General features: G+C 37.2%; 1 protein-coding gene across 3 annotated transcripts in view; it reads left to right on the top strand.

Annotated features, from left to right (window-relative positions):
- USP25 (ubiquitin specific peptidase 25) overlaps window positions 1-16,750 on the top strand; it is a 138,429-nt gene that overhangs the window by 58,657 nt on the left and 63,022 nt on the right. For all 3 annotated transcript variants that reach the window (XM_082654330.1, XM_082654332.1, XM_082654331.1), the window contains exon 8: window positions 1,734-1,810. In XM_082654330.1, coding sequence (XP_082510456.1) covers window positions 1,734-1,810 — 77 coding nt within the window. The remainder of the gene's footprint in view (window positions 1-1,733; window positions 1,811-16,750) is intronic.

The following is a 16,750-nucleotide window of genomic DNA, read 5'->3' on the forward strand; positions in this document are numbered from 1 at the left end:
ATTGGGAATTTTCCTATAAAAATAGAAAATGTCTGTAAACAAACCAACATTTTCACATATAATGTGAGAAGTCAGAGAAATTAAAGAAGGAAAGTGGAAGAGAAGGAAAGAAAGTAACAGAGAATAATAGCAACAGTGTTGGAAAAGATGACAGTGACATAATGGGCAAAAAATAAAGACGATACTTGAGATTTTAAAAATATGCTACGTTTGCAGTGTAGGTGTTGTAGTACTTGGATATATATCTGTTACGTGGATGTGTGGAGAGCTGAAAGATGTCTGATTTTGCCACTGCCTTCCCTGTGCTTTTTTTTAAAAATTCACTTTTTATGGCAAAGATAAATGAACAAAAAGGGTGGTCACATCAGAATTTGCTTATATTTGTTGTTTTTCTCCCCCCTAACAATTTCTTCTAAAGAGTATTGGATAAGTAGAAAACTTTTTTGTTTCTTGTCAGATATAACCTTGCAGGGTAAGTAATGTTATAGAAAAGTATGGAAAGTCATTTTAAAGTCTTATATTAGTGTGCTAGGACAGCTGTAACAAATTACCACAATCCAAGTGATTTCAAGACAATAGAAAATGATTCTCTTATAGTTCTAGAAGCCAGAAGTTCAAAATAAAGGTATTGGCAGGGCCGTGCTCCCTCCGGTGGCTCTCAAGGAGAATCCTTCCTGTTAAGGAAGTTGTCTTTATATGTTAATAAGTTTAGTTGTCTTTATATGGCTTTGGAGCAATTTATTTAAGCTTCCTAGACCTTAGTTTCAACATTTTAAAGGTAAATAGGTTGGCCCAGATGCTTTTCAAAAAACTTCTAGCTGTGAAAATGTATAATAGTAAGTTTGTTTTATATTTGGGACTATTTTGATAAAGGCAAATTGCTTACACTTATTTATCTGTCTTTGGGAAGTCATAGTAGGGTTGCTTTATCCCCCCAGCCCACCCCAGCCCACTCTACTCCCCATGCAGGTTCTATACAAACCTGTTTGCTATGCTCCAGGTTGGAGTGTTGAAAGAATTTTATGGTAGTTGACAAGTACAACTGCCACTGCTTATTCCTGTTTATCTATGTCAGGTGATCTAGGACCGAAGGGATGGCAAAAGGTGAAGGTTGTGCTGGTTCTGATTGGAGAATCAGTTCGAAGTTCATGAGGTGGTAGACTTGATAGTTGAGGAGTCAGTGATTAATTAGGCTCAACCTATCCAAATTAACAGATACCTTAGTAAAATCGGATATGGCTTAAAAAGCTGTGCATTAACAGTTGAATTGAAAAAATGAATTGTTTAAAAACACATATTCCTTCTAAGACAGAAACCAGTAATAAATCTTTATATAATGAAGAACTCTTTGGTAATGTGGGTCCTTAATTTTATAAAGATTCATTAGAGAGCTCTTTGTGGGGAGGTAATAACTCTTTTTAAAAATCTCATTGATAAGTTTGAATTTATATACACACACACACACACACACACACATATTTTTTTCCCTCCTAAGGTGAAACCCAGTTACATGATTATGAATATAATGCTTGTTTTTCTCAAATAATGATTTTATGCTCTGGTTAAGTTATAAATATTTCTTGCATTTGATGTGAAACATTTCAGATGATACCGTTGCTAGGAGTCAGTTAATTATACATTTGAAAAGACTGGCTGTAAGTTTTATGTTGCAGTATTTAGTGTTTTCATTGGTAGGCTCGAATATCAACAAGACTTTTTTTTTCCCCCCACAGCAAGACGTGAGTGAGTTTACACACAAATTATTAGATTGGTTAGAAGATGCCTTCCAAATGAAAGCTGAAGAGGAGACGTAAGTTATTGTGAAATTTAGTGATGGAGATAAATTAGGAGATCGATAAATAACACTCATTTTTTTTTCTTATGTATTCAGTGTCAACAGAGAAATAAGAATCTGAGATAAGTGTGTGGAAACCCAAATGTTATCTGTATTTTTGACAAACTCTTTGGAATTTATGGCCGCAAATGTTGGGTAGCTTTAGATGTCCAATATAAGGTCAATCTAGTGAGAGATATCTAAGAAGTGATCTCTGAAAAAGCTAACCCCACATCAGTTCTTATTCCATGAAGTCATATTCCATGAAGAAGATGGGTCAGTGGTAGGGAAACATGCCAGGAGTAATAATTGTGATGAAATCTTTTTACATGGAATCGTGAGGACATTCATGATTCCTTCCATGTAAAGTTTCTTCTTAACATTCCCTGGGGCTTTTTATTTTGTGCCCATTTGGTTGAACCACTAAGACTCTGGTCATTTAAAATATATGGGCAGACCTCCTTAAGGGAAGAAGTTCACACACTTTCAGGGTGGTCCTACTCCCACTCTTCTGAGGCCACTCTCCTAACACCAAACATTGGTTCCTTTGTGCATCTTCCTGAAACATTGGTGGACCATTTAGGATTTGCCACCGCAGGTTCTGATATGATTCTACAAGATGCATTATGTAAATTAACACCTAGAATACAGGCAAAAATCCAAGGCTGAAAATTCTTTCCTTCTCTTTTTATCTATTTTTGTTCTTATTTGTTCTTCTTCCAGTTTTATTGAGATATAATTGACATAACAGCACTGTGTAAGTTTGAAGTATACAGCATAATTATTTGACTTACATACATCATAAAATGATTACCACAATAAGTTTAGTGAACATCCATCATCTCATATAGATACAAAATATAAGAAAAAAATATTTATTCCTTATGATGAGAACTCTTAGAATTTATTCTTACAAATTTCACATATAACATACAGCAGTGTTAATTGTGTTAATCATTTCAGTACTTATTTATCTTATGACTGGAAGTTTGTACCTTTTGACCACCTTTATCATACAAAGATATTTGATTATTATTGACTATATTCCCCATGCTGTACATCCCTGTGACTCACTTATTTTGTAACTAGAAGTTTCTACCTCTTAATTTCCCTCACCTACTTCACTCATCCCCCGCCACCATCCACTTTCCTACTGGCAACCATCTGTTTGTTCTCTGTATCTATGACTCTGTTCTGTTTTATGTTTGTTCATTTGTTTTTTAGATTCCATATGTGAGTGAAATGATACAATATTTGTCTTCCTCTGTCTGACTTATTTCACTTAGCATAATACCCTCTAGGTCTATCCATGTTGTCACAAATGGCAAGGTTTCATTCTTTTTTTATGGCTGAATAATATTACATGGAATGAGTATATACACACTCACATACACACACACAGACACACACATCTTTATGCATTTATCTATCAGTGGGCACTTAGGTTGCATCTGTATCTTAGCTATTGTGAATAATGCTGCAGTGAACTTAACGGTGCATATATCTTTTTGAATTAGTGTTTTTGTTTTCTTTGGATAAGTATCCAGAAGTGGAATTGCTGGATCATATATGGTAGTTCTGTTTTTAACTTTTTGACAGCCTCCATACTGTTTGGCATAGTGACTGCACCAATTTACATTACCACCAAGAATGCATGAGGGTTCCCTTTTCTCCACATTTTCACCAACGCTTGTTGTTTGCTGTCTTTCTTGTTTGTTTAGCCTCCATATGTTTGTGTTTTTTACATTTTTTTCCCTGTAGTTTATTTCTAATCTCATAGTGTTGTGGTCAGAAAAGATGCTTGATATGATTTCAATTTTCTTAAATGTACTGAGGCTTGATTTGTGACCCAACATGTGATCTATCCTGGAGAATGTTCCGTGTGCACTTGAGAAGAAAATCTAATCTGCTGTTTTCAGATGGAATGTCCTATAATATCAGTTAAATCTATCTGGTCTATTGTGTCATTTAAGCTTGTGTTTCCTTATTAATTTTCTGTCTGGATGATCTGTCCATTGGTGTAAGTGACGTGTTAAAGTCCCCCACTATTATTGTGTTACTGTCGATTTCTTCTTTTATAGTTCTTAGCATTTGCCTTATGTATTGAGGTGCTCCTATGTTGGGTGCATATATATTTATTAATTGTTATACGTTCTTCTTGGATCGATCCCTTGATCATTATGTAATGTCCTTCCTTGTCTCTTGTAACGTTCTTTATTTTAAAGTCTATTTTATCTGATACGAGTATTGCTACTCCAGCTTTCTTTTGATTTCCATTTGCATGGAATATCTTTTTCCATCCCCTCACTTTCAGTCTGTATGTGTCCCTAGGTCTAAAGTGGGTCTTTTGTAGACAGCATATAGATGGGTCTTGTTTTTGTATCCATTCAGCAAGCCTGAGTCTTTTGGTTGGAGCATTTAATCCATTTCCATTTAAGGTAATTATCGATATGTATGTTCCTATTACCATTTTCTTAATTGTTTTGGGTTTGTTTTTGTAGGTTCTTTTCTTGTGTTTCCCACTTAGAGAAGTTCCTTTAGCATTTGTTGTAGAGGTGGTTTGGTGGTGCTGAATTCTCTTAGCTTTTGCTTGTCGGTAAAGCTTTTGATTTCTCCACTGAATCTGAATGAGATCGTTGCTGGGTAGACTAATCTTGGTTGTAGGTTCTTCCCTTTCATCACTTTAAATATGTCCTGCCACTCCCTTCTGGCTTGTAGAGCTTCTGCTGAGAAATGAGCTGTTAACCTTATGGGAGTTCCCTTTTATGTTATTTGTCGTTTTTTCCTAGTTGCTTTTAATAACTTTACTTCGTCTTTAATTTTTGTCAATTTGATTACTATGTGTCTCAGTGTGTTTCTCCTTGTGTTTATCCTGCCTGGGACTCTCTGTGCTTCCTGGACTTGGGTGGCTATTTCCTTTCCCACGTTAGGGAAGTTTTCAACTATAATCTCTTCAGATATTTTCTCGGGTCCTTTCTAGGTCTCTTCTCCTTCTGGGACCCCTATAATGCGAATGTTGTTGCATTTAATGTTGTCCCAGAGGTCTCTTAGGCTGTCTTCATTTCTTTTCATTCCTTCTTCTTTATTCTGTTCCGCGGCAGTGAATTCCACCATTCTGTTTCCACGTCACTTATCCGTTCTTCTGCCTCAGTTGTTCTGCTATTGATTCCTTCTAGTGTATTTTTCATTTCAGTCATTGTGTTCTTCATCTCTGTTTGTTTGTTCTTTAATTCTTCTAGGTCTTTGTTAAACATTTCTTGCATCTTCTCAATCTTTGCCTCCATTCTTTTTCTGAGGTCCTGGATCATCTTCACTATCATTATTCTCTATTCTTTTTCTGGAAGGTTGCCTATCTCCACTTCATTTAGTTGTTTTTCTGAGGTTTTATCTTGTTCCTTCATCTGGTACATAGTCCTCTGCCTTTTCATTTTGTCTGTCTTTCTGTGAATGTGGTTTTCGTTCCACAGGCTGGAAGATTGTAATTCTTCTTGCTTCTGCTGTCTGCCCTCTGGTGGCTGAGGCTATCTAAGAGGCTGTTGCAAGCTTCCTGCTGGGAGGGACTGGTGGTGGGTAGAGCTGGGTGTTGCTTTGTTGTCTTTTTGATAATAGCCATTCTGACAGGTGTGAGGTGATATATCATTGTGGTTTTGATTTGCATTTCCCTGATGATTAGTGATGTTGAGCATCTTTTCATGTGCCTGTTGGCCATCTGTATGTCTTCTGAGAAAAGTCTCTATTCAGCTCCTATGCCCATTTTCTTAATTAGGATTTTTTTAATTTATATATATTGAATTATATGAGTGCTTTGTATATTTTGTATATTAACCCCTTATCAGACATATCATTTGCAGATATCTTCTCCCATTTAATAGGTTGCCTTTTCATTTTGATAATAGTTTCCTTTACTCTGCAGAAGCTTTTTAGTTTGATGTAGTCCCTTTTGTTTATTTTTGCTTTTGTTTCCTTTGTCTGAGGAGACATATCCAAAAAATTGTTGCTAAGATTGAAGCCAAAAAGCCTACTGCCTATGTTTTCTTCTAAGAGTTTCATGGTTTCAGGTAGTCATTAATACATTTTAAGTTTATTTTCGTATATGATGTAGGAAAGTGGTTTGATTTAATTCTTTTGCATGTAGCTGTCCAGTTTTCCCAACACCATTTACTGAAGAGGCTTTCTTTTCCCTATTGTATATTCTTGCCTCCTTTGTTATACATTAATTGAGCATATAAGTGTGGGCTTATTTCTGGGCTCTCTGTTCTGTTCCATTTATCTACCTGTCTGTTTTTGTGCTGGTACTATACTCTTGATTTCCATAGCTTTGTAGTTGTATAGTTTGAAATGAGGAAGCATCATACCCTTGGTTTTAGCTAACAATTTTTTTACATATATCTATTCTTTTTCAGATTCTTTTCCCATATAGGTTATTACAGAGTATTGGTTAGAGTTCCCTGGGCTATACAGTAGGTCCTTGTTGATTATCTATTATATGTATAGTAGTGTGTATATGTTAATCACAACCTCCTAATTTATCCCTTCCCCTCCACCTTTCCCCTTTGATAGCCATAAGTTTGTTACCTATTTCTGTGAGCCTGTTTCTGTTTTTTAAAGTTCATTTGTATCATTTTTTTAGATTCTACATATAAGTGATATTGTATGATACTTGTCTTTGTCTGACTTACTTCACTTAGTATGATAATCTCTACTCCATCCATGTTGTTGCAGATGGCATTATTTCAGTATTTTTTATGGCTGAGTAGTAGTACTCCATTGTATATATGTACCACATGTTCTTTATCCATTCATCTGTCAGTGGATATTTAGGTTGCTTCCATGTCTTGGCTATTGTAAATAGTGCTGCATTGAACACTGGGGCGCATGTATCTTTTTGAAGTATGGTTTTCTCCGGATATATGCCCAGGAGTAGGGTTGCTGGATATATGATAGCTCTATTTTTAGTTTTTTAAGGAACCTTCATACTGTTCTCCATAGTGTCTGTACCACTTTATATTCCCACCAACAACATAGGAGGGTTCCCTCTTCTTCATGCCCTCTCCAGCATTTGTTGTTTGTAGACTGTTTGATGATGGCCATTCTGACCAGTGTGAGGTGATACCTCATTGTAGTTTTGACTTACATTTCTCTAATAATTAGCAATGTTGAGCATCTTTTCTTGTGTGTGTTGGTCATCTGTATGTTGTCTTTGGAGAAATGTCTATTTAGATCTGCCCATTTTTTTGATGGGGTTATTATTATTAATTTTGATAGTGAGCTGCATGAGCTGTCTCTGTATTTTGGAGATTAATCTCTGGTTGGTTGCATCTTTTACAAATATTTTTTTCCATTCTGTTGGTTGTCTTGTCATTTTGTTTATGGTTTCCTTTGCTATGCAAAGGCTTTTAAATTTAATTAGGTTCCATTTGTTTATTTTTGTTTTTAACTTTCATTACTCTAGGAAATGGATCCAAAAAATATTGCTGTGATTTATGTCAAAGGGTGTTCTGCTTATGTTTCCCTCTAAGAGTTTTATAGTATCTGGTCTTACATTTAGGTCTTTAATCCATTTTGAGTTTATTTTTCTGTATGGTGTTAGCAGATGCTCTAATTTCATTCTTTTATATATAGCTGTGCAGTTTTCCCAGCACCACTTATTGAGGAGACTGTTTTTTCTCCATTGTATATTCTTGCCTCCTTTGTCATAGATTAATTGACTGTAGGTGCATGGTTTTATTTCTGGGCTTTCTATCCTGTTCCGTGTATCTGCAAGTCACTCTTTGTGCCATTACCATACTGTTTTCATTACTGTAGCTAAAGTCAGGGAGGCTGATTCCTCCAGCTCAGTTTTTCTTTCTCAAAATTGCTTTCGGTATTTGGGGTCTTTTGTTTCCATACAAGTTTTAAGATTTTTTTGTTCTAGATCGGCAAAAAATGCCATTTGTAATTTGGTAGGGATTACATTGAATCTGTAGATTACCTTGGGTAGTATAGTCATTTTGACATTGTTGATTCTTCCAATCCAAGAACATGATATATCTTTCCATCTATTTGTATCATTCATCTTCGATTTCTTTCATCAGCAGCTTATAGTTTTCAGAGTTCAGGTCTTTTGCCTCCTTAGGTAGGTTTATTCCTAGGTAATTTATTCTTTTTGATGCGATGGCAAATGGTATTGTTTCCTTAATTTCTCTTTCAGATCTTTTGTTATTAGTTTATAGAAATGCAGCAGATTTTTGTGTATTAATTTTGAATCCTGCAACTTTACCAGATTCATTGATGAGCTCTAGTAGTTTTCTGGTACCATCTTTAGGATCTTCTGTGTATAGTATCATGTCATCTGCAAACAGTGACAGTTTTACTTCTATTCCAATTTGGATTCCTTTTATTTCTTTTTCTTCTCTGATTACCATGGCTAGGGCTTCCAAAACTATGCAGAATAAAAGTGGCTAGAGTGGACATCCTAGTCTTATTCCTGATCTTAAAGGAAATGCTTTCAGTTTTTCACCATTGAGTATGATGTTAGCTGTGGGTTTTGTCATACATGGCCTTTATTATGTTGAGGTAGGTTCCCTCTATGCCCACTTTCTGGAGAGTGTTTATCATAAATGGGTGTTGAATTTTGATAAAAGTTTTTTCTGCATCTATTGAGATGATTGTATGGTTTTTAATCTTCAGTTTGTTAATGTGGTGTATCACACTGATTGATTTACAGAGATCGAAAAGTTCTTGCATCTCTGGGATAAATCCCACTTGATCAAGGTGTATAATCCTTTTAATGCGTTTTTGGATTCAGTTTGCTAGTAGTTTATTGAGGATTTTTACATCATTCATTTTTACATCATGTTCATTAGTGATATCGGCCTTTAATTTTCTTTTTTTGTGGTATCTTTGGTATTACTATCAGGGTCATGGTGGCCTCATAGAATGAGTTTGGAGTGTTCCTCCTCTGCAATTTTTGAAATAGTTTCAGAAGGATACTTGTTAACTAGTCACTAAATGGTTGATAGAATTCACCTGTGAAGCCATCTGGTCCTGGGCTTTTGTTTGTTGGAAGCTTTTATGTCACAGTTTCAATTTTAGTGCTTGTGATTGGTCTGTTCCTATTTCCTATTTCTTCCTGGTTCAGTTTTGTGAGATTGTACCTTTCTAAGAATTTGTCCATTTCTTCTAAGTTGTCCATTTTATTGGTATATAATTGCTTATAGTAGTCTTCTATGCTCCTTTTTATTTCTGTGGTGTCAGTTGTAACTTCTCCTTTTTTTTTTTTTTTTCTAATTTTATTGATTAGAGCCTCTTATTGATGACCCTCTTTTTCTTCATGAGTCTGGCTAAAGGTTATCAATTTTGTTTGTCTTTTCCAAGAGCTAGGTTTTAGTTTCATTGATCTTTTTTTATTGTTTTTTCATCTCTATTTAATTTATTTCTGTTCTAATCTTTATGATTTCTTTCCTTCTGCTAGCTTTGAGTTTTGTTTGTTGTTCTTTCTCTAGTTGCTTTAGGTGTAAGGTTAGGTTGTTTAATTGGGATGTTTCTTTTTTACTGAGGTAAGATTGTATTGCTATAAACTTCACTCTTAGAACTGCTTTTGCTGTGTACTGTAGGTTTCAGATCATCATGTTTTCATTTTCATTCACCTCTAGGTATTTTTTGATTTCCTCTTTGACTTCTTCAGTGATCCATTGGTTATTTAGTAGCATATGGTTTAGCCTCCACGTGTTGGTGTTTTTTTAGTTTTTTCTCGTATCTGTTGTCCGATCTCATAGTGTCGTGGTCGGAAAAGATGCTTGATACGATTTCAGTCTCAAATTTATAGAGGCTTGCTTTATGGCTCATGATGTGATCTGTGCTGGAGTGTGTTCCATGTTCACTTGAAAAGATTGTGTGTTCTGCTACTTTCAGATGGAATGCTCTATAAATATCAATTAAGTCTATGTGATTTAGTGTGTCATTTAAGCCCTGTGCTTCCTTATTGACTTTCTGTCTGGATGATCTGTCTATTGATGTAAGTGGGCTGTTAATGTTCTCCACTCTTATTGTTTTACTGTTGATTTCTCCTTTTATGGCTGTTAACATTTGCCTTCTATGTTGAGGTGCTCCTATGTTGGATGCATATGTATTTACAATTGTTTTCTCTTCTTGTATTTTTCCCTTGATTATTATGTAATGTCCTTCTTTGTCTCTTGTAACAGTCTTTATTTTAAAGTCTATTTTGTCTGATATGAATTTTGCGACTCCAGCTTTCTTTTGATTTCCATTTGTATGAAATACCTTTGTCCATCCCCTCACTTTCAGTCTGTATGTGTCCCTAGATCTGAAGTGGGTCTCTTGTAGACAGCATACATAAGGTTCTTGTTTTTGCTTTTGGTTGGAGCATTTAATCCATTTATGTTTAAGATCATTACTGATACATACTTACTGCCATTTTGTTAATTGTTTGGGGTTTGTTTTTGCAGGTCTTTTTTCTTCCCTTCCTATATTTTTCTCTTCTCTTGTGATTTGATGACTGTCTTTAGTGTTGTGTTTATATTGCTTTTTCTTTTTTGTGTGTGTATCTATTATAGATTTTTGGTTTGTGGTTACCGTGAAGTTTTGATATAGCAGTCCATATGTATATACAAGATTGTTTTAAGTTTCTGGTCTCTTAATTTCAAATGCATTTCCAGTATTCTATATTTGTACTCACCTCTTCTCACAGTTGCTGGTTTTGATACCATATTTATGTATGTATATTTTCCTGCCTTTACTGGTGAGCTTTCCCATTTGTAATTTTCTTGTTTCTAGTTGTGGCCTTTTCTTTTCTGCCTAGAGAAATCCCTTTAGCATTTGTTGTAAAGTAGGTTTGGTGTTGCTGAATTCTCTTAGCTTTTGCTGGTCTGTAAAGCTTTTGATTTCTCTTTTGAATCTGAACGAGAGCTTTGCTGGGTAGAGTATAAGAATATACTTGTAGGTTTTTTTCCCTTCATCACTTTAGATATATGTGTTAGTCCATTCTGGCCTGCAGAGTTTCTGCTAAAAAATCAACTGATAACCTTATAGGGATTCCCTTGTATGTTATTTGTTGCTTTTCCCTTGATACTTTTAATATTTTCTCTTTGTCTTTAACTTTTGTCAATTTGATTAATGTGTCTTGGTGTGTTCCTCCTTGGGTTTATCCTGTAGGCATTATCTGTGCTTCCTGGACTTGGGTGACTGTTTCCTTTCCCATGTTAGGTAAGTTTTCAGCTATTATCTTTTCAAATGTTTTCTCAGGCCCTTTCCTCTCCTTATGGGACCTCTATAATATGAATGTTCGTGCATTTAATGTTGTCCCAGAGATCTCTTAAACTGTCCTCATTTCTTTTATTCTTTTTTCATTATTCTGTTCCACAGCAGTGATTTTCACCATTCTGTCTTCCAGTTCACTTATCCATCCTTCTGCCTCATTTATTCTGCTATTGATTTATTCTAGTGTGTTTTTCATTGCAGATACTGTATTGTTGAACTCTGTTTGTTCTTTAAATCTTCTAGCTCCTTGTTAAACATTCCCTATATCTTCTTGGTCTGTGCCTCCATTCTTTTTCCAAGATCTTGGATCATCTTTACTATTACTCTGAATTCTTTTTCAGTTAGATTGCCTGTCTGCACTTCACTTAGTTGTTCTTCTGGGGTTTTATCTTGTTACCTCATCTGGAACATGTTCCTCTGCTGTCTCATTTTATCTAACTTTGTATTTGCAGTGTCACAGGCTGCAGGATTGTAGTTCCTCTTGCTTCTGGTGTCTGACCCCTGGTAGGTGAGGCTGGTCTAAGAGGCTTGTGCAGGCTTCCAGGTGGGAGGGACTGATACCTGCCCACTGGTGGGTGGAGCTGGGTCTTGTCTCTATGGTGAGCAGGGCTCTGTCAAGCAGTGTGTTCAGAAGCAGCTGTGGGCTCAGGAAAACTTAAAGCAGCCTGTCTGCTGATGGGTGGGACTGTGTTCCTACCCTGTTGGTGGTTTGGCCTGCGGCATCCCAGCACTGGAGCCTAAGGGCTCTTGGGTGGGACCAGGTCTTTGCATCAAAATGGTGGCCTCCAGGACAGCTCACGCCAATGAGTAGTACTCACCAGTACCTCTGCCACCAGTGTCCTTGTTCCTGCAGTGAGCCAGAGCCGCCCCCTGCCTCTCCCGGAGACCTTCCAAGACCAGCAGGTAGGTCCGTCCCAGGCTCCTGTGAAGTCACTGCTTTTTCCCCGGGGTCCCGGTGTGCACAAGACCTTGTGTTCACCCTCCAAGAGTGGCATTTCTGTTTCCCCTAGTCCTGTGGAGTTCCTGTGATCAAGCCCTGCTGGCCTTCAAAGCAAATGCTCTGGGGGCTCCTCCTCCTAATGCCAGATGCCCAGACTGGGTAGCCTGATGTGGGGCTCAGAACTCTCTTTCCTGTGGGAGAACCTCTGCAGTATAATTATTTTCTAGTTTGTGGGTTCCCCACCCAGCATGTATGGGATTTGATCACGAATACGCCCCTCCTACCTTCTCATTGTGGCTTCTTCCTTGTCTTTGGAACTAGAGTATCCTTTTTTGGTTGGTTTCAGTCATTTTTTGTCAGTGGTTGTTCAGCAGGTAGTTGTGATTTTGGTGTTTGTGTGAGAGACGGCTAGCTCAGGTCCTTCTACTCGGCCATCTTGTCTGCTCCTAGATAGCTTAAAGAGCACTGACTTTGATGACGAAAACCAAGTCCTAGCCAATCTGCCAACTAGCTGTGTAAACTTAGACAAGTTGTGCCTTTCTGAGCAATAATTTTCTCATTCCGAGAAAGGAGTTGCACTTACATGTGCTTTCCCACCAGGCACTTAAAACCAAACTCACAGGCCCTGCGCCACCTCAGACCGGTTCCAGCTGGGTTACTAGGGGCAGCTTGATACTTTTGGTTTTGCTCTTTTTTCTCAAGATTGTTTTGTGTATTCAGGGTCTTTTGTGTTTCCATACAAATTTTAGAATTATTTGTTCTAGTGTTGTGAAAACTGCCTTTGGTATTTTTATAGAGATACATTGAATCTGTAGATTGCTTTGGGTAGTATGATCATTTTAACATTACTAATTCTTTCAATCCATGAGCACCATATATATTTCCATTTGTTTATGTCTGCAGTTTCTTTCATCAGTTTCCTAGTTTTCTGAGTACAGGTCTTTTAGTTTCTTAGTTAGATGTATCTTTTCTTTTTCTATTTTAAAATTATGGCCAGGCTTATTGTCCAAAAAAGGCATAATAACGTAGTCTGCAATGAGATTGAATTAAAGTAAAAATATTCTAATTATATATTGTTAGCAACTAGGAGATGCTTCTAAAATTTTATATAGCCCTCCTCATTTGTTCTCAAATTCTCAGGGGAAAAATAAGTTTCCAAATTATATCTACTTGATCTTTTAAGGAAAAATCCAAACAAATTATACTTGAAAGTCAGATTCTTTTGCCCTTTCGTTGCAGTCTAACAAAAAAGAAATCATTTTTGACTTTCTGAGTTTGTTCAGCCTTTACACTACAGGCCTGAATTGAGTTGAATTCTGTGCCTGAATTGAGTTGAGGTTCTTCAGGTGAAGCCTGTATTCTCTTTCACTTGTATGTGTGTAGTTCTTTCAGTCCTTCAAATGTTGAATTTCATATACTCTAATTTTAGATTTTGAAGGATTATTAGGACACATGATTAACATTGATCTCTTACTTTTGAAATTTTGAAACAAAACACAACTTCAGCCCTTTAACTTTCAGTCCAGCTATAATATTCCTAGATCTTAGTACAATCCAGACTCAAGTTATTGTTGCTAAAGACTGTAGCAGAAAATCTGGATAATGTCATAAATGGAGGCAGTCATCATGGTTTTAGTTCTGCCAAGATGCCTGTCATTAAGGGCCAGTTGGTCTTAGACAACTACTTATAAACATACGTTGGAAGAAATCTCTCGAGATTATGGTGCTAAATCTACAGTATCTGAGGGAAAAAATTCTACTGTTGGAAACTGTCTTGAGAATGTGGCATTGAACAAAGCCGCTTCCTTCTTGACATGTTTAGAAGTTTATGATGCTAACAGCTCTGGTCAGGTGCCCTTCTTTTCTGTCCACCAAAACTCTTAAGTTACATTTTTCTTAACGAGCTTCAGTTTTCTGGCCCTCAGTGCTGCATTGAATGTAAGCTCTTTCTAATAACATATTTCTGTGCCCAGTGGTTGTTGCCATTGCATTGGTATGGGATTGTTTAGGCCTGTAAAACATGTTCTAGGTAGTTTCTTTCGTCTCTTCATGTTAGCTTCATTTGTAAATCTCCCTATCAGATTGCTGAACTGACTCTGCTGTTGATGCTTCTGAAACCTGAGTTCCAGCATCCAGTGAAGATCATCATCTCTATGATATGCTCTTTCCTCAGCTTTTGAAAGTTCTAGGACTTGACTCTATTTCTTTCTGCTACTTTTTTTTTTCTGGGCGGGATAGCCCTTTAAGGTTCAGTTACATAGACGTTTTTTTCATTCTTCTTTAAGGAAGACTTGGCTGAATTTTTAATAGTTTAACCTGCTTCTTAGCTTCTACCTCATTCAGGACCAGCTGTGTTTGGTGGACGAGTATCTTCTCTTTTTCTTCTTTTGACTTTGTATTCTGACCTATAAATTTGTTTTTGTCTAACATGTTCCTCTGTATTTTCTTGATAGGGCCCTCATAATGAGAGCTAGTGAAATATGAGTTAGGAGTATGCCCAAGTAATTTATTGTTCAAACATGCATTGTCCACCTTCACCTCTTTTGTGTTGCAGAATTCCACCAGGGTTCTGTCCTGTCAGACCAGCAGACAGCCCATGTGTGGACTTGATCTATGATTGTCCACCCTGGCTCCTCTTTAGTAAAACTCACGTTCCTTGTACTTTTCCTTAGAGTTCCAACCCCCAAAATTTATTGAGCTTGTTTCCTCAGAATGTGAACAATATCTATATCCTCATCAATGATTACTGAGTCTCTTTGAAGTTCTCTCAGTAATTCTTTGAATGTTTTACCCTGAAATCCCTAGTTCCTCCTCAAATCTATCCAGATTTTCTATAAGCAGCTCATATAGTAACCTATCTGCAACACAACTCCCTGATTACTTTTTATCTCTAGCCTTAGAAGACTGCCACTTGACTGTTGCCTGAATCCTGGTTATTTCTGAAAGGATCATTCTTTTCTGATTTTGGAGATCTTTCCTTATTACTCATTTACTTTTGAAAAATTTCTTTGGGTCCCAGTGTCAACTTTTCTGATCTAGTAACTAACAAGTTCTCTCCCCGTTTCCTAAAACTGTTTTAAAAGAAGCTAGAACTTTCCCATTTCATCTAAAATTGTCTTATTTGAAATATGTCCTTCTCCTCATTCATTTCTCAGTAGTTTTGTTTTTTCTTTACTGTTTATGGAGCTAAAATTTTTTTTTTTTTTTTTTTTTTTTTTTTGCGGTACGTGGGCCTCTCACCGTTGTGGACTCTCCCGCCGCGGAGCACAGGCCCCGGACGCACATGCTCAGCGGCCATGGCTCACGGGCCCAGCCGCTCCGCGGCATGTGGGATCCTCCCGGACCGGGGCACGAACCCATGTCCCCTGCATCAGCAGGCGGACTCTCAACCACTGCGCCACCAGGGAAGCCCCAAGCTAAAACTTTTTGAACCACTATGCTCTGCCTATCTAGAACAGAGCTTTCCAGTTGTTGTGCCATGGTAAGCCAGATTATAGGTATGTGGAGGTATTGATCCTGTTTCTGTGATCATGAGAAAACATGTGGTTTTATTCCAGAGTTCTCTGCATATATTATCTGTGTGCCAGTGACATTAAAAAGATTGGGAAGCCCTGAGTAGGTTACTCTATCAGTTGCCCTAGATCTCTGAACTCTTTCTGTGTTGACCTAATTCCCAAGGCTAAAGTGTCCCTGATACAGGTTTTCTTTAGTGATTTCTTTTGCCCTTTGCTATTTGTGTCAATCTAGCTTTTCTTCATGCAGGTGGTGGGTATGTCATTTTTGTTATATCAATAGAAGTCTCACGTCTTTTAAATTGCTCTTCACTTGGGTTCCTTACATTTCTGTTGATAACCACAGTGTTAGTCCCTGATGTTCAAAGCTTAAATGCACAGTAAAGAGTAGGACCTCTGAGAGGTTGCAAAGAAGGACAGGGTAAACAATTTCTAGAAGATTGGTCTGTCTGACTCCTTAGGGAAGGTCAGTGTGCATACCACAAGTCAGTGGAGAGCAGACCAAAATTCAGATACGAAGATTTGGAAAGAGAATTCAGAATTAGTCGCAGCTCTTACCCAGTTTCTTCGGCCAAAGTCACCAACCTGGTATGTCACTGCTCTTTCTATGCAGTATGTATGTGACAGTAAGGAGAGAAACCAGGAATGTTGCTTTTCTACATGGAAATATGACCTGTGGAAATGGATATACTAATATTTATGTCTAAAGATTCATAGACATTTACATTAAGAGAGACAATCTTTGGATTCTTCCTCTCCCCCATATCAGTCTCAAGTCACAGTGTAAAAAATAAGGTGTGAAATAAACTGTTTTCATAGAGTTAAAATGCCCAGAGATTAAGTATGCATAGTGGGAGGATTCATAGGTTTTAGAGGCAGACTTGAGTTTGCTTTTCAGTTTGAGCACTTACTAGTTGTGTGAATTTGGGCAAGTGACTTAGCGTAGTCTACAGTTTTATTACCAGTGCAATAGAGGTAAGAGTGCCACCTGCTGCCATTTAGGGTGGGCTAGATAATCCTGTGGCAACATCCCCCAAACTTCAGAGGTTTATGTCATAGCCTTAGCTATGCCCAATGAGTGTGAGCAACGGGCTCTGCACATCCATTGACAGGGCCTTACACTGACAGAGGCTTCATCTCATCACAGGATTCTGGGATCACCACATCAGTGGAAAGTATATTGGCTCTCAAAGTTACAGCCCAGAA

Source organism: Grampus griseus (genome assembly GCF_964374135.1).
Source record: "Grampus griseus genome assembly, chromosome: 5".
In the NCBI taxonomy this organism is placed as follows: Eukaryota; Metazoa; Chordata; class Mammalia; order Artiodactyla; family Delphinidae; genus Grampus; species Grampus griseus.